The 17,094-nt window shown below is 64.5% G+C and overlaps 5 protein-coding genes across 5 annotated transcripts; 1 reads left to right on the top strand and 4 right to left on the bottom strand.

The window, feature by feature from the left end:
• Positions 1–896: 896 nt before the first annotated feature.
• On the top strand, positions 897–5,156 carry LSCM1_05884 (uncharacterized protein; the record flags this gene model as incomplete). Its single annotated transcript, XM_067323320.1, has 1 exon — positions 897–5,156. The coding sequence occupies one exon, from the start codon at positions 897–899 to the stop codon at positions 5,154–5,156; it is 4,260 nt and encodes a 1,419-aa protein (XP_067180271.1).
• A 1,324-nt stretch (positions 5,157–6,480) lies between these two features.
• Positions 6,481–7,746, bottom strand: LSCM1_05885 (uncharacterized protein; the record flags this gene model as incomplete). Its single annotated transcript, XM_067323321.1, has 1 exon — positions 6,481–7,746. The coding sequence occupies one exon, from the start codon at positions 7,744–7,746 to the stop codon at positions 6,481–6,483; it is 1,266 nt and encodes a 421-aa protein (XP_067180272.1).
• Positions 7,747–8,570: 824 nt separating this feature from the next.
• On the bottom strand, positions 8,571–9,599 carry LSCM1_05886 (uncharacterized protein; the record flags this gene model as incomplete). Its single annotated transcript, XM_067323322.1, has 1 exon — positions 8,571–9,599. One exon carries the CDS (start codon positions 9,597–9,599, stop codon positions 8,571–8,573), a length of 1,029 nt encoding a protein of 342 aa, XP_067180273.1.
• A 687-nt stretch (positions 9,600–10,286) lies between these two features.
• LSCM1_05887 (uncharacterized protein) lies at positions 10,287–12,803 on the bottom strand (the record flags this gene model as incomplete). The annotated part of the gene is made up of 1 exon (XM_067323323.1): positions 10,287–12,803. One exon carries the CDS (start codon positions 12,801–12,803, stop codon positions 10,287–10,289), a length of 2,517 nt encoding a protein of 838 aa, XP_067180274.1.
• A 1,039-nt stretch (positions 12,804–13,842) lies between these two features.
• On the bottom strand, positions 13,843–17,094 carry LSCM1_05888 (uncharacterized protein; the record flags this gene model as incomplete). The annotated part of the gene is made up of 1 exon (XM_067323324.1): positions 13,843–17,094. The coding sequence occupies one exon, from the start codon at positions 17,092–17,094 to the stop codon at positions 13,843–13,845; it is 3,252 nt and encodes a 1,083-aa protein (XP_067180275.1).

A 17,094-nucleotide genomic window follows, 5' to 3' on the forward strand; every position in this document is an offset into this window, starting at 1 on the left:
CGGTACCGAAGATGGGGGACAATAAGGCAATGGCGGCGAAAGAAAAGTGGGCTGCCGATGGAGCAGCGGTGGAGAGAGGGAGAGCGACGCTCCCCCCACTCTCCCCAACGGCCTTCTCGGTGTTCCCTTCACCTCTTTGTGGCTGTTTCCTTTTTTTTTTGGTTCTCCTCGTCAAGCACAGCTTACCCATGCACTCCAGAGCACCGGCTGATGCGATGGTGGTGGCGACAGGTGCTCGCCTGCGCACGCGCCGTGCTCGCCGTGACGGGCTGCAGCCGATGGAGGTGCACACGCTCTGAGAGGCAGCAAGGGGAAGGCGATGATGCAGATTGCGGCCGGAGCGCGTGGTACAGCACTTTCGTGCACACACGCCTCTGCACGGGAGGGGGCGCGCGCAACTCGCGTTCCCCTCTCCCCAAGCCCGCTCGGCTCACGTTTTCCAAAATGTAAGCGAACGCACATGCCCACACGCACACAGCCGATAGCCCACTTGTCGCACGGACATGGCGTGTAGGCGGCCCTATTCTCACGCAGCCTCCTCCTCCTCTCTTGCACTGGCGTACTAGTCGTCTAAGGCTGCCTGGTGCCCCCCTCCCCCCGCCCCCGAACTCGGAGTTGATCGACACACGCACCGTGCCTGCCAACACAGGCATTGATCAATAGATTTCTTTCGCCCCTGCACAGCGACAAGCACACAGGCGCGTCTCTCATGCTCATGCCTCCTCTCTCCCACTAGACTCATTCTCAGAGATTTTTGTGTACGCTTCTCGTTCACCCGCATCGTCACCGCCGGCAACACTCCTCACCTCTCCTCCTGTGACGTGTAGACGCTAACTGCTGTGCTTCTTGGCCGGCGTGCTTGATCCGGGGATATCTAGCGCCTGCAGACCTCCCAAATGGATAGCGCATCGTGCAGCTCACAGAGCAGCAGCGTCATCAGCACACGCTATGACGGTCGATCCGAGGATGCTCGATCATCATCCTCGGAAGAATCCCGTGGCACGACTGCAGCAACGGCACGTGATACCAGCGCTAGCGCACCGGATGGCGCCGCGGGCTACGGCGACATATATGTTGTGGATGCAGCAAGTGGCCACCACTACCACATCACAGCGCCCTTGAAAGACCCCTTCCATTCCTTGACGTCCGTGACGCACCGCGCCCTGCAGCATACCGTGCGCAACCTACTCTTGGCCTCACCTGACAACTACTTGACAGGCACGGCAGCACAGACGCACCGGCTGCTGCTCCTGCTTGATGGCGCTCCACTCGATGACAGCGATGCTGTAACGCTGCCTAGTGGCGCGGTGGTCGAGGTGCACCGCGTCTCCGCCGACTTGCTGCATCACTCGTTGACGCCGTCGTCGCTGCCTCGATCCATGGAGCTCGCGTCGGAGCAGGAGAGGCAACCGCGGTTACCCTCCCCCGTTCGTGCTACGAGGGCGCATCGGGCTGCGCTGCAGGCCATTAATAATCACCCTGCCGAATTGAAGACAGTGCGGCCAACGCAATCCACTGTGACAACAACTACAGCGACATCCTTATCACGTCGGCTGCCTCCCAGGCGCGGCAGAGGTGCGTCTTCCAGCGTCAGTTCTCTGAGCAGCGGCAACAAGGTCACTGGTTCCGGCGATAGCGACTCACTCTACGCCTTCACGCGCACGAGTGGGGCGGCAGCACCCACCGAATCGAGGCAGCGGGGCGCTGTGGCGCGGCCTTCCTCCTGCTACGCGAGCTCGCATGAGGGCTACGTGGAGTCTAGTCAGCTGATAACAGCGTCGTCGGTGCCGAGCAGGCACGCCAGCACCTTTGCGTCTACACCGCTGCCAGAAGAGAAGACGGCGTCTTCCATCGAGCGGATACCGAGCGTAAGCGCCTTCCACGACAAACGTTTACCCGCGCGCGGGAGGACTGGCACATACAGCACCGCCGACAGACACGAATGCGTGCGTCAGAGTGACGCGGTTGTGGTAGGAGAGTCGCCTTCTCGTACGCATGCACATGTGTGGCCCTTTAGACCAACAACGTCATTGCCGCGCCCCTCCACTGAGTTGACGTCGTCAGCCTTTAGTCAAAGCTCTTCGGCAGCCAGCGACGAGCCACTGGAACACGGGCGGCACGCACTGCCCAGCGCGCCTCGTGCCTCGGCCGCTGCCCCGGACAGTCCCTCAGTTACCCCGCTGCGCTCCTGTTGCGCAGTACCTTCAGATGAGCCGTCGCTGAGGTCTTCCCTGCCGGCCTTGGTGCCGGCAGCGGTGCGGAATGCCGCCGCGCCTGATTGGGACAGGCAGGCTGCGCCGTCGTCGCCCCTGCCCGCCCCATCTAATGACCACGCGCAACTGCCGGCGCCAGCGCCCTTGCCATCGCCACCTCCCCTGCAGCTGACCACGCAGGCAACGTACGAGACGCAGCGGGGGTCCATCGCCGCTGCGGCGGCCGCTGAGCAGCGACGCCTCCTCACACGTCTGCAGCAGCGTTGTCGGGCGCTGGAGCAAGAGAGGAAGGCGCTGCTGACGGCGCGCCTGGAAGCGGTGAGGGCGCAGAAGTCGGCGGGCCGGTTGCGTGCGCTGCGAGAGGCCCAGGAGGAGGCCGCCGCGGCAGAGGTGGATGCCGTGCGTGCTCGCCTCGGTGAGCGCCGCGACGACTTGCTTCGCCACTGGCTGCGTGTGCTGCACGCCCACAACGACATGCATTGCCCCATGTCAAGCACGCTGCTGCATGAGCTAGAGGATGAGGGTGACGTGCTCACCCTTCGCTGCCTCTCCTTGATTGCTGGTTACCACTCCCAGAAAGCCCGCCTGCAAGGGCTGCAGCAGCAACGGGCGCTGAAGGAGGCGGAGGTGACTCGGCTGCGGTGGGAGGCCCACGTGCGCCGGTGCACGGCGGAGGAGCAGAATGGGTGCTTCCGGGTGGTGGCGCGGCTGAGGCCGCCCAGCAGGCGTCCATGGCTGCCCACAACGGGGCTCGCGTCCGCCGAGGCGACGGAGCTTGACGGCGGGTACGCAGTCCGCGTTTTGGAGGGCTCGCCGAATGCCGCACACGGCTCCCAAGTCGCCGAGCCCGCCCCATGTCGGGTGGTGGAGGTGGCCGACCCACCGCGCCACCTGCTCCACCGCTACACGCTGTGGGCGGCCTACGACGTCGCCGCCGACGACGCCGGGTCGCAGCAGCGCCTCTTCGAGGACCAGCTGCAGCCGCTGCTAGAGCACATGTGCCGCACCGGGCAGCACGTCGCCGTCCTGGCCTTTGGCGCTGTCAGCAGCGGCAAGACGTTTGCGCTGGTCGGCCCCCGCGCCGCGCAGTCGCCATCACGCACCCGCCGAACGGGCGGTGAGCCTGTCAGCGCTGAGGTGCCAAGCGACCTTGGCTTCTGCCGTAGCCGCAGTCGCAGCAACGAGGGCGACGACGTCGCCAGTGCGCCGACCGGCATCACTACCGTGGGCGTGCCGGGGCGCCGAGGCATTACCCGATGCCTCGACCCCGCTGGCGCGGCGATGGAAGCTCGCATGCGCGAGTCGTTGGCAGAGATCAAGGCTACGAAGCGGAGGCAGCGCAGTGCTGAGCGGCACGCACGAGAGGAGCGCGACTGGCGTGAGCGTGCGGGTATCGAAGAGGGGGACGGGCTGCTGCCGCGCGCGGTGGCGTGGCTGACGGCGCACCTGCGCAGCGAGTCGCCGCGGGCCAAGGCCAGCGAGCCGGTGGTCGAGTCCGTCTTCTTCTCTATGTACGAGGTGTACAACGATCACGTGTATGATTTACTGCCAAACACTCCTCCGAGTGCCGCGGGCACTGCTGAGCCCGACAGCAAGGCGTCTTCTCGTGCGGCATGGCCTCGCTGGAACGCCGGATGGCTGCCTGCCCCTCACATCAAGAACAGCAACCCGGAGCATCTTACGGAGCTGCAGGTGGAGCTGGTGCCGCCCTCCTCATACGGACGCGGCGCTGGCAGAGATGCTGCAGCCGCCATCTCGCAGCGGCTGCAGCCGCCAGGGCAGCCCCAATGGCGCATCAAGGCGAGCGAGGTGGAGGTGCGCTCAGCGGTGGAGGCACTGCAGGCAATCCAGCTCGGTCTCTACCGCCGCCGATCCGCCGCCACGCTTCGGGGGGCGCGGTCGAGCCGCAGCCATCTCTTCCTGCGTTTCCGAGTCGAGGTGCGGCGGCCTGTTATGCCGGCCAAGGCGTCCACCACCGCGGCGCAGTCGGCGTGTGCAACTGCTGTGCTGCCAGCGCTGGTGGAGGGGGGCAACGGCGCGACGATCGGCAACGCCGTAGCGTGCGCGGGGGCCACAGGTGCTGCCGCTAAGCCAAAGGGCTACGGCTTCCTGCGCGCCGCAATCGCGACGCCTTCTGACAAAGCCGCCAGCGTTAAGGCGGCAGCGGCAGCGCCACCGCCAACCTGTGTGGCAGAGCTGCTTTTCACCGACTTCGCAGGCAGCGAGCGCATCGAGCTCAGCGGCGCCACAGGCGACGCGCTAAAAGAGGTGCATTATATTCACACAAGCCTGAGCGCCGTTTCAGAGGTGCTGTTGGCGCTGGCGCGGGCACATCCGTGTCGTGATGTCCAGACCGAGGCAGACACGGCGGCGAGGCAGCCGGGAAAACAGCACGGCGGCGACGACACACGACCACTTGCGACTGCCGCGCTGGTGCGCCGCTGGGGGGCGTTGGTGAGTCGCCCAGGCGTCACGCTGTCGCGCCGCCCACCAGTGTTCCTCCAGCCACGCTTCACGAAGCTCGGCAGCGACGGCGCGACCCGGCAGCGCGGCGGGCACGAGGGCCGCCTCGCGCTGCGCCGGCGTGTGCTGGCGCTCATGGACACCTGCATGGCTGGCGAGGAGGTGACACAGTGGTGGCGGCGTTGGCGTGCTGCGTCGCCGTATGTGCCGTTCCGCACCTGCAAGACGACGCAGCTGCTACAGTCCGCGCTGGGTGCGCCGTGCAAGTCGCTCGTCCTGGCGTGCGTGCGGCCGTGCAGCGTGTCGGAGGTGGTGCTGCCGGCGAGCCTGCAGGACCGCAACAGCCCGCGCGCGCTGGCGGCGGCGCGGTCGCTGTTCGCTCACCAGGCGCCATTGATGCTATCCGAGGTGCACGCCACCCTGACCTTAGCCGGGCGCATCAACGACGCGCTGGACGGCGATGCTGCCAAAAGGGCGTAAGGTGGTGCATGGGGAGGAACTAACATGGATGGCTAATGACAATGTGAGTCGAACTGCAGCTACGCGGGCCAAAAAAAAAAAAGGAACGGGCGGCGTGGCGCCGCCGGTGCTGCGCTGGGGGCCCCCTTCGGCTTGCCCCGCTCCGCCAAAAGCCAGGGCCATGGCATCCCCACCCCCCGCCCCCAATCGGCCCTCGGCCACGCCGCGAACGTGCCCCCCTGAGCGAGGCCTGCCTCAGCGCCGTGGGAGGGGCGCCAGGCCGCGCCGTGGGAGGGGCGCCAGGCCGCGCCGCGGGTAACCCTCCGGAAATGTCCTTTGATGGGGCCGGCTAGCGTGTTCTTGGAGGGTTGGGTTGGGTGGGCTGGTGTGGTTTTGGGCTTCCGGGGCGTGTGCCCCGTTCGTTGCATTCGGGGGTTGGGCGGCGGGTGGCCCTCGCCCCTGGGTGTTTGCGTGTTCGCGGCGCGGTGCCGCGCGCCATGCGCTGCTTCGTCGTTGCCTCCGTCGCCAAATAAAGTGGCGTGCGCAGGTTCTTTTACGAGTCGTCTGGCCGGCTTTCCGCATCGGCAGAAGCGCGCCAGAGCGCATTACCGTAATGCAGCCGACTCCGTCGCCAGAGCACGGTCTCTGCCGCAAATTCCACCCACCCACGCCTCGCAGCCGCTTCCACGCCGTGTACCCCCGCTCCTTTGGCTCCAGGGTGGCAGGGACTGTCCACACCCATGGGGGAGGGGTAGTGGAAGGCCGTGTGGATTACACTCAAGTCACGCTGAAACTACCGTATGGATGACAGAAACGCATTCAACTGCTGCAGGTGGCCCCGACGCAACGCCACGCGGGGCCTCACCGCCCGCATCCGAAGCAACGCACCGATCCGGCCCTTCTCCACGACGTAGGGGCGTGACTCGGTCTTCCCCTCCTTCCCCTCCCCCTCCCCAACATACACACCAGAGGCGGTGTGGCCCTTTTGTCGTAGGAGGTGTTGGTCTTTGGGAGGTATAGCAAGACGACCTGTGTAGATGCACGCGGGCCTGCACCATCGCGCGTGCGCGTACCGGTGCACTGCACACACACACACACACACACTCTCGAGCACGTATGACCAACTCCGATCTCAACCCCTAAACAAACGAAAGAGGCGCTGCCCGCAACGCACCGATGCAGGAGGAGGAGAGACAAGCAGCCACAACGCGCAGGGTAACGGAAGTTGGGCGAGGGAGAAGCTTCCCATCTCCCTCGACATCCTGTCCACCCCCTTCCCCACTGACACCGACGCAGAGCAGCGCCAAATATCACCTTACGCCGCGTTCCCTCCTCTCTGAATTACCTATAGGTCATCCAGAAAATTCTTCATCACCTCTCCCAAGGCTCCAGTTGCCTGTGCGGCGCTTTGCTGTAGACTGCGCGCGGCTTCCGTGACATGCCAGAGGGCTTCACTCGCGGTGGTGGACGCACCCATGCCACCGTTCGCGCCGCCGTAGGTGGCCTCAGGCACGTAGGCCTGGTTACCGAGACCACGGAAGTCAGGCCCGGCGCGCGGCGCCGCTGAGGTGGGCATCGACGGCGGCGTGGTTGCCTTCACGGCGGTGGACGGCGAGGTGCTTCTGACGCTGTTACTGCCCGTGCCGTATGGTTGACTCATCAGCGGCGACGGAGACGACACCTGCGCGTTTGTCTCGTCGAAGAGATCGCCGTTGACGTTCTCAGCGCTTTTGCCAATGAAGCCGGTTTGGCGAGGTGCCTGCTGCACCTCCGGCGCACTCGGCTCCCTGCGACCGAGCGTGTCTGGGTTCACTGCACGGGCGGCGGCGGCGGCTATCTCGGCCTGGCGCCGGCGCTCCATCTCTTCCTCGGCGGCTTTGCGCTGCTCCGCCTCGCGGTCGTACAACAGATCTTCGGGTACCGGCCGCGTGGACTCCTCGATGGACCCCTCGACGCGGGCGACGCCGCCGAAGCCTCTCTTCTTCCCTTTCGCACCAAGCGCCGCGCCGCCGCCCACCTTTTTCGTCCCCAACGCAGCGGGCTTGGAGGATATCGCCACGATGGGGGCTGTCGCCGTGGGACTGCCCTCCGCCGTCACGTCGGGGCTGTCGCCGGGAGTGGGCGAGAGGGGCGGCGCAACAGCGGCGGCGGCGAAGGACGTGGGAGAAGCACAGCTGGTCGACTTCGGCACACCCTCCGACGCCGGCGTCAGCTGCCCGCTCTGCGTGAAGTCGTTGACAACCCTGTCAATCATGCGCTTGTACAGCGCGGCGGCAGGAGAGCTGTAGAAGGACTTGGGGTCCGTATTGCCATGCTGCTTCATGAACTGCTTTGCCTTTCCGTTGCCGCCTAGTGCCACACGCAGTGCCTCGTGCGGGCACCAGCTGTCCAGCTCCGCGGACTTCATGAAGGAGATGTGCACCCCCATGCCACGGTGACGGCCACAGCAGTCCATGCAGAGGAAGATGCCGTACGTCACGCTGCACCAGCTGGGGTTCTTCTGCGGGCAATCGAAGCAGACACGGTTGTCCGGCAGCTGCCGCATCATGGCGACAAGTTCTTTCGCCTCCTCCGCCGTCTCGGGCACCTTTAGCTTGCCCGCACTCGCCATTGCTCTGCCCCTTGTTTATGATGTTCCTGCCGTGCTTGGGCGGGGGGGGCGAAGGAGGGGAGGGGAGGGGAGGGGCCAACGGCGATGGAGAGCGTTGAGTGGGTGGGGAGGTGTTACGCCGACCGACATGAACAGATCACACTCTCCCTCGAAAAAGCGCGCAGTGGCCGTGACTAATGACGGGCGGCTGACACAAAAAAGAAGAAAATTGAAGACGATGATGGAGGAGATCGCGGGAGGAGGAGAGTGCCAAGTCCCAACCGCGGCGTGTCTGTGTGTGTGTGTGAGTGTGGAGGCGTGCGCTTGTGTGGAACACTCGCACCTGCACCCCCCACACGCGCCCCCACGCACACACCCAGCGAAAGGCAGAGAGAGAGAGGACGGGGAGGAGGGCGGGGGGGGAGATGGCGACCCGTGTAGGGTGGCGGATGAGGAGGTGGGTGAGGGCCAAGTGCAGCCACGCATTCCAAGCACACTTGGGGCACCCCCCCTCAGCGAGTGAGACACGGGGGAGGGGTGCGTTAGATGCTCTGCAACGGGGGCGGTTGGGCACGCGTATCTGTGTGACCCGCCTTTCGTTGTAGCCGCCGTGCGGTTGATGACGCGTGCACGCAGGCGCAGACACCTGTGCGCGCACGTGCATGACGCGCGCCTAGGAGAACCGACGAAACAGAAGGGCTGCTTCGCCCTTCTCTCGCTCACCGACCGACACTCCTGTACGCAACGAAATTTGCGCTCTGTGGTGCGCTGCGGGCGGGCATGAAAGGCTTGGGCGTACGTGTGTGTGTGAGTGGGGTGGGGTGGGGGGACGGGAGTTGGCCACCTCACAGCTCCACCATCACCTTGCCGCAATTCTTCCGCTGAAACATCCATTCAACCGCGTCATACACACTTTCCAGCCCTTTGAATGTTCTCGGGCTGATGCAGCTGTGCACAACGCCCTGGTCGTGGAGCGCACAGAGGCGGTCGAAGTGCTGCTGTTCGTACTTGGAAAAGTGAGGGAGAAAAAAGGTCGAGAGGGAAGCGCTCTTGGCGAGCAGCTGCAGTGGCAGCGGCTTGCGACCCGGACGGGCTGCCTCGACGGAGCCGCTTTGGTAAGTCGACATGCAGCCGACCGAGACGATGCGGCCGTGCAGTGTGAGACTCTGAATCACCGCCTCGAGGAGGTCGCCGCCAACGGATTCGTACGCGATGGTGATCCCGCGTGGATAGCAGCGCCGGAACGCCGCCGCCGTGTTGTCGCCCTCTGCTTCATAGTTCACCACCCCGTCGCACTTGAGTTCGCTGAGGAGGAAGGACTCCTTCGATGACGACGAGCACGTCCCGACGACTGGGCAGCCATAGACCTTCTTGAGCAGCTGAACAGCGAACTGCCCGGTGCCGCCTGCCGCTGCCGTCACGACGGCGCGCTCGCCAGGCTGCGGCTTGAGGACGTGCTCCAGCGCGATGGACGCCGTCGTCGCGCTCAGACCGAGGGGCAGGTATTCCCTCGCAATGCGTGGTACGGGCTTGGCGTGCCGTCGCGCTACCACCTGGTACTCGGCGAACGCGCCGTAGCTCTGTGTCACGACGGCGGCACCAGCCTTCAGGTCCTTCACGCCGCTGCCCACGTCAATAACTTCTCCGACGGCCTCGAAGCCACAAACGAAAGGTGGCCGCACATCGGGCTGGTAGATGCCGGCTGTGAAGTTGATGTCGCTCGCGTTGATACCGAGGTACTTGTTCTTCACGAGAATGGCCTTGGGATGCAGCTCCGCTGGGAATGGCACCTCAACGATAGACGTGGCCGCCCGAAAGTCGGTGGAGAGCGCATGGGCGGCGATGTGCCTGTACGTGCGCGCTGCCGCGGACATTGCCTACATGCGCGTGAGACAGCGGCTGTATGTGTCGGTGCTTGCCTTGTAGGCACTCTCCTCACCTTAGAGGACGTGCCGTGCGGAACTTACAGACAGACCGGGGAGGGTGTGGGAAGGATGCGTGTGTGTGTGTGTGTGAGGGGTGGGTGGGTGGCTGTGCATGTGTGAGTACGGAGAGAGGTGGACGGAAGGCCGGCACACCGTGTCGGAGCTGGTGTGCGTCTACAGGTTTGTGCGCGTCAGGAAGGGTCGGGGGTGGTCTCTCACCGCTTCCCTCTATCCTCGCTTCGACGCCCTGTACTCAACTGCTCACACACGGTCAGACACGTACGCAGACCACCCGTGCCGACGGGCTTCACAGCGGGCGCAGGGAAAAGACAGCACCGACCAGATGATACGTAACAGGAGTGCAACCAATGACGGAAGGTGCCCAGACGCCAACAGAGATGATGGGAAGGCACGTGCGCAGGGCCTGCAGCGATAGGTGTGACGCACACACACACAGACAGACAGACATCTTTTTTTTTTTGAGAGCATTATCCAAGAAAGAAGTTGGGCAGCATCGGCGGTGACGCCCTCTTCCCCCCTGATCCCGCATATAGATGTATATATATATATATAATATACCCCGCTTACGTTGCAGCATGACCGTTGGCACACGCACACGCACACACGCTGCCTTGCCTACCCACATGAGGCAGAGGTACCGTAGGGATTTGCTTCCCACGTCACCCAGTCGTCACTGTCGGCGCGTGGGGTCGAGCCGCATGGCTGCCCTTCATGCGATGGAGGCGGCGCCTGCGGCATGGACGCGCTCTCCGCGTCGAGGTTCGGCGGCGCTGTCGATGGCATCGGCAACGCATGTGCCTCAACGTAGCGCGACGCCATCAAGCGCACTCGTTCGGCGACCGAGGGTGGCACGTCGCAGGCGTCCTCCCAATCCTCCACAACGGATGCCAGGCGGGCCTGTGAGGCCGCCACCGCTGCTGCTGCACCCCCAGCCGCACGAGTTTCCTCGGCAGACGCTGGTGTGACCACTTTCGTTGCTTCCTGTGACGCGGCGCTGCTCGCGTCCTCCATCAGCTCCTTCGCGAGGTCCTCGAAGTCGTCGTCCATACGCGAGGCGTCGTCGCCGCCGCGGTCCGTGGCAACCGCCCGCTTGCTCACGGGGGCAGTCGGCGGCGACACAAGTGGCGACGTCGCCTGCTGTGACGCGTCCTGCTCGAACTGCAGGTTATCGTCGCTGCGCCGCATACTTTGATCGTACTCCCGCCCCCACTGACCCAAGAGCGACTGCAGCATCGGATTGAGCATGGCGGAGAAGGCTTGCAGCATGGGGTACTGCTGCTGCAAGCCGCTGCTCTGTAGGAGTGTCTGCAAAATATTTGCCATGCTGGGCTGGAAGGCGAGGCTGCCGTCCTCAAACCACCGTGTCGAGGTGCTGAGGAGCATGCCAACGTAGCGCACCACGATGTTGCGCATTTCGCGGCTCCACTCCGCCGCGCTCATCGAGCTGCGCGAGAGGTGCTGCATGATGGCCATGCAAAAATGTTGGAGATAGCGCGGAAGCTCCTGTCGGAACGCCCCCACGCGCTGGAGCGCTTCCTCAGCGGTTCTTCCGGCACTCGTCGCCGCTGCTGTCTGCTGTGCCATCAGACTTTGCACGGCCGGCATGTTAAGGATGCGGTCGCTGAGCTGCCTCGCCTCATCTTGGGCTACATTCGCCATGGCAGCTAGCGACCCGCTCGTCCCGTCAAGTCGCTGTTGCACCTGCCCCCACAGCGGCGCACGCAGGTTCGAGAGGAGGCTGTAGTTTCCTGCTGCCAGCTGCATCAGCTGCGGCATTCCGAGCGTTGCCAATGTGGCGCTCATAGCTTCATTGATCCACGGCGTCCTCGTGTCGCTTGAAGCGGAGGCGCTGGTGTGGTTCTCGTTGAGAGGAGGCGTGGCGCGCGGGTGCTGCGGCTGCTGTTCTTGCTGTGGTGCCTGGCGATAGCTGTTGCGATTCGTCGAGTCCGTCTGCAGCGATACTTGTCCAACTGTAATCTGCGCCGCGAGCCGCTGTAGACGCTCCGGAATCTCATCCAGCTCCTCCGGCGTGCAGTGCACATGAATGTGGACGACGGACGATTGCTGCTGCGGATAGTGCGGGAGCGGCATCGGCGGGGCTGAGTTGCTCACAAACACATCCACGCGTGGTGGCGAGGCGGCTGTGAAGTTGAGCGTCGGCTGCGGAGCGGGACCACCGACAGCATCAGCAGATGTATGGGCAGCTGGTGGCTGCGGCGGGGCCGAGGCCGGCGTGGGGCCCTCTCGTTGGTCTGGCACCGCGGCGTCTGCTGTCCCCTGAGTAGCGTCGCCGCGGGTCACCGCCGTACTGGCACCCGCACGAGCCGAGTCTGGGCCGGCTGGCGCCGCCGGCCCCCCTGCCGTTTCCGCTGGAGTGGCACCTGCGGTAGAGTGCTGCTGCTGCTGCTGCTGTGACTGCGGAGCACCCGCATTGCCATAAAGCGAGTTAGAGAGGACGGACGAGATCAGCCACGGGAGCTGCGAGGTGAGGGCGTTCACGGTGGCAGCTACCGCAGGATTGCTGCTCCCGGAAGCTGCGGCATCAGCTCCGCCACTCCCGGCAGCGCCAGCGGCAGCCGTCCCATCACTCATCGGCATGCCTGAGCCCATCTCGTAAGAGAAGGCTACATGCGGGCTGTTGCCGGACGCTGGAGGAGTGGGCGATGGCATCGACCACCCCTGCGGTGCCGTCTGCTGCTGCTGCTGTTGTTGTTGAAAGGCAGTGGTAATGGTGTTGGCGATTGTGGAGGCGAAGGGCTGCCACGAGAAGGCGCCCCCTGACACGTATCCGCCGTTGCCTCCCGCACTGAAGGCGAACTGTGGCATCGTGAACGGCTGCTGTTGTTGGTTTGGACCGGCACTGCGCTCCCCACCGCCTCCGCTGCTCCCGCTATCCGGCTGACGGGTCTGCACCACAATGTGCACCGTACTGCCCTCCTCCACACCGTAGCTGCTCACCGAGTTAGCGTCCTGCATCAGTCGACCGCGGTACAGCAGACGGATACTATGCGTCGCGCTGTCGATGTTAAATCTGTCCAAGAGGTTTCTGCGCAGCTCCGCCACGGTGAGGCTGTCCGAGACGACAACATCGTCGCTGTTGTACGGGGCAGTGCCTCGGACTTGGATGCGCATCTGCGTGCGGGGGAGGAGAGGGAGGGTTGGGGGTAGGGGGGACGGAGGATACACGCAGGATGAATGCGGTGGACGCGAGGAACAATTTGGCGAGGGGAGGGGAGGGGGGAAAAAAGGGGCGACGAAATGCCACTGTGCGCACACGCCAATGCACACGTGCAAGCGGGTGAGAGGTGTACGTGTGTGTCTGTGTGAAGTGAGTGGGAAGCGAGGGGAAAGGCCCGTGCGGGGGTGGAGTGGGGAGCTGCTGCTGATCTGCTCACTCCCACACGCATATGTACCGGCGCGCACACCAAAATTCAGCACGAGAGTGGCGATAGAGCGATTGAGAGGAGGAGGAGGAGGGGGGGCGAGTGGGAAAGGGCGATGATACGGGATGGCAGCGCAGCGGCCAAGTCAACTGGGGAAGCCGGCCAAGCACTAGGAGTCGATGCACACGATACCCACGCATCTATTGCAGTCGGTGTGGGCCTGGAGGAGGGGTGGGGTGGGGCGCTCTCCCCCTCCCCCTCCTCTACCGGCTGAGCGCCTCTATTCCCACCTGAAGAAGTGTCAACGTGAGAGTTCACCCCGATTCCCACAAGGGGAGAGCCCTGGAGTGCTGTTCGCGCTTGCCTTTTCTCGCCGCCGCCGCATTTTGGTCGCAGACACGTGCCGCGACAGTCGACACAGGAAAGAGTGCGATGCGCAAGACGGTTGTACGTAGCAGAGAGAGGGGGAGGCCGCGATGCATCCCGTCAGCGTGTGTGCCGCAGGGTAATGGTAGGGAGAGGTGCGGAGGTTGGTGATTGGTGAGCCAATCGCAATGCCGAGGCGTACTGCGCGCTTGTGACGCCTTGAGACACCGTCAAGACACACACACATACATGTCCATATATATATATATATATAGGCGGGTGGTGGGAGCCGTGAGAGAGGAGGTGTGTGCGCGTGTGTATGTGCGGGATGGCGGTAGTGGGAAGGTGGTGAGGGGGGGTATAGGGCGGTGGTGGAGCCGCCAGGTGCACACAGCGCACCAAAGACCCTCCACGCCCGCCGCCTACTGTGGTGACATGCGCTCGTGGAGTTTACGCTGCTGGTAGTGACGCACCTCGCGCGGCGTCGAGGGGATGCGCCAGAGCAGGAAGGCGGCGATCAGGCACATGATGTGCTCTATCACCACGGAGTGGAGGACGGTCATGCGCCCCTGGCTCGGCATCGCCCCGCCAGTCCTGCCCCCGGCCAGATTTACGCTGCGGCTCAGATTCGCCGCGATGCCTTCGGACACATAACCGCAGCTCCTCAGACTCGCCTGGTGGCTAGTGCGTTGCCTGCTAGGCGTGCCTGTCAGGGTGACATACGCAGGGAACCACCGCACGGCGTGGGGTGCTGTGAAGTCCAGCAGGAGCGTGTTTGTGATGACAGCAGCAATGACGAAGCCGCGCATGATGCCACACCACATCGCGTTCTGCTGCACCCCCAGACGCGGCACTGGCCGGCGTACGATGTAGCACATTTTGAACAGGTGGGAGCGAACCACGATGATGTTCGACAGCAACGCCACAAAGGACGCGAGCGGATAGGCGGCGGCGAAGAGGAGAATGTACCCGAATTGGACTAACGTGTCGATGAAGTCCATGTAGATGTCGTACGGGTCCAGCATTTCATCTACCTCATCCAGCGGCGAGTCGCTGCTGCCGCCGTGCGTGCTGCGCGAGGGGGCCGCGGGGTCAGACAGCGGCGCCAGAGACAACGATGCCGAAGCGCCGTCGCCAGCGCTGACACGGAAGAGGCGGCGCACAACGCGCCGACGATGCGTCACGACAAACGGGAGGACTGTGTCGCTCATGATCCGCCTCAGCACTGCAGCAAAAAAGATCGGCTGCAGATGGGACGACAGCTCCGAGACGCTGCCGCGGCCAAAGGCGATGAAGAATAGTTTGGCGTAGGAGTTGACGAATTCGAAGGCGACACGTTTCAGTGTCAGGGCGCGCATGTGCTCCGCGCGGTAGCGATAGTTCTCCATGCGCGTCAGGTGCATGGCCAGGCCAGTGAAGATGGAGCTCAGCGCTGCAATGCACACTGAGTACCCGAGTGCCGGGAGCATCGCTGCAATGGGGTGCACCGACTTATCCAGCGCGCCACCGTCCACTGCGAGGCGCCTGAGAAAGGGTATCACCAGGGGGCTCTCTGGGTCGCTGACCATCCCGTCGAGGTTGAGCGAGCACACCATAAGCGCTAGCGTGCCGCCCATGAAGAGGGCCACAACGCCCCAGGCGAGCGGCTGCAGCGCCACCGCCCGATACCAGGCCGGGTAGCGCAACTGCGGCACCCCTGTCACAGGATTCGTTCCCGGTGTGCCGCGAAAGTCGTGCCGCAGCTCGTCCTTACCCTCCTGCTGAAACAGATGGTGCTTCATGCACAGCGCACGGCAGCGCCGCTCCCACATCTTAATGCACATCACACTGCCAATGATCATCGACGCGCTGAAGAGCGGCATGAGCGCCACATCCAGGCCGTACTGCACAGCGCAGCGGAGGGCCATCGAAGAAGCGGTAGCCGACCCGCGCATCGGCGCGCCGGCCGCAGAGCATCCCGCCGTGTCAAGCACCACCGCCACGGCGGCATCGGGCACCAGCCGCAGGGAGCTCAGCATCGACACCAGCACCCCAAGCAAACCCGCCCCCAGCAACCACCGCGCGTAGTGGTTCATCCAGGCGAAATAGAACATGATCTCCTCCCCTAGATAGCTGGCGACGGCGTCCTCGGGGATGGTCAGCCACTCCGTCAACGAACGTGCGGGCCACACTGACCGCCACAGCGCGTCGCGCATTGATTCGACGTGGGCGGGGAAGAGCACGATCGTGCCGAGGGTCGCCGGGACGACCGGGGAGGCACCGCCGTGCAGAAGCTCCCCAAGAACGCCGTGCAGCAGCCGCTGCCGGTGCGCGTCCGTCCATTCCGCCCACTCCTTCGGGAAGGGTGGGTCGATGGCGAGGGAGAGGAGGCGCTCTTGCTGCCGCGCGTGCGCCGTGAAAAAGTCCTCAGCGACGCTTTTGTACACAGACACGTGAATTGACACTTTATGTAAGGCGAACGGGACCACCTCTACGCGGAAGCAGCGCAGCAGCGAAAACAGCGGCGCGGCTGCTGCCGGCGGCGGCTTGTCAGCGCGGCCTTTCTGAGCTCGGTAGGACTCCGGCGCAGTCAAGCTCTTCGAGGGGACGCTGTTCACCGCCGACTTGGAGTCGCACCGGGCAGACATCGACACCAACACTCGCTTTGAGGCAATCGCCTGCAGCACTGCAATCAGGTGCTCCTTGATGGTTGCCTCGGAGGTCAGCTCGATGCAGTACTGGCACGACGGGCACGAGACGCCAACGGCTTCGAGGGAGAGTGCGGGGATGATGGGGATGCCTGCAATGTTGGCCTCCGAAAACATGCGTCGCAGCCGTGCCACCGTTTCCGCCATTTCGGCGCGTCGCAGCGCGATTAGTTCACCCGTCACATCTGCCATCACCGTCATCGGCGTCGGCAGCGCATTCGTTTCCTCTCTCGCGCCGCGCTGCGTGGACGCCAGGATACCCAGTCGTTCATGCAGGTCGTGCACAACGAGATCGTAGTTGTGCGACTTCTCCCAACGCTGCTCCGCTGCGGCTTGACGGGCTTTGAGGGAGACGTAGTTCGGCTGCGCTAGCTGCTGCTGTGCATCGGCCGCCACGGCAGCGAGCTGCTCTTTCGTCACCCCTCGCGGCGTCTCTGGCGGCTTTCCGTCGGCGTCGTGCGGAAGCGGTGCGTTGCCGTGCGGGGGAGGCGTGCGACCACCGCGTACATCCGGAGGAGTGCAGGGCTCTGTCACACACACGCTGCGCCGATGGGTTGCATACTTCGCCGACATCCTCGCAGTGATGGAGCGAGGGGAGTCGAGCGGGAGCGCCTGTGTAGCTGGCGGTGCACGCTGGCGCTGCGGCCGACTGGTCCTCAGCTCCTTGTCCGAGGCTGCCGTCCATGGCAGCAAGGGTGCAGGCATTCCCAGCAGCGACTTCCCTAAGCCGCGTCGGCGCTTCTTGGGAGGGTCGAGGTGGGCTGTTGCGCCCACTCTACTGCGTCTACCCACGCCGCGGGCGCTCGAGACCAGGGAGGCCGCGTAGGGGCTGATGACAGCAGGCGCGCTCGTTGGCGCTGCCGATGGTGAGCTGCTCACAAGGTTCCGCCGCAGAAGCGTTCTTGACGGTGCAGCAGCAGTAGCAGCAGCAGCCGGTGCTGCTGCCGTGGGCTTCGACGCCAGCGACTTTGCCGGGACTGCCGTCAT

This window comes from Leishmania martiniquensis, chromosome 13, assembly GCF_017916325.1.
Source record: "Leishmania martiniquensis isolate LSCM1 chromosome 13, whole genome shotgun sequence".
In the NCBI taxonomy this organism is placed as follows: Eukaryota; Euglenozoa; class Kinetoplastea; order Trypanosomatida; family Trypanosomatidae; genus Leishmania; species Leishmania martiniquensis.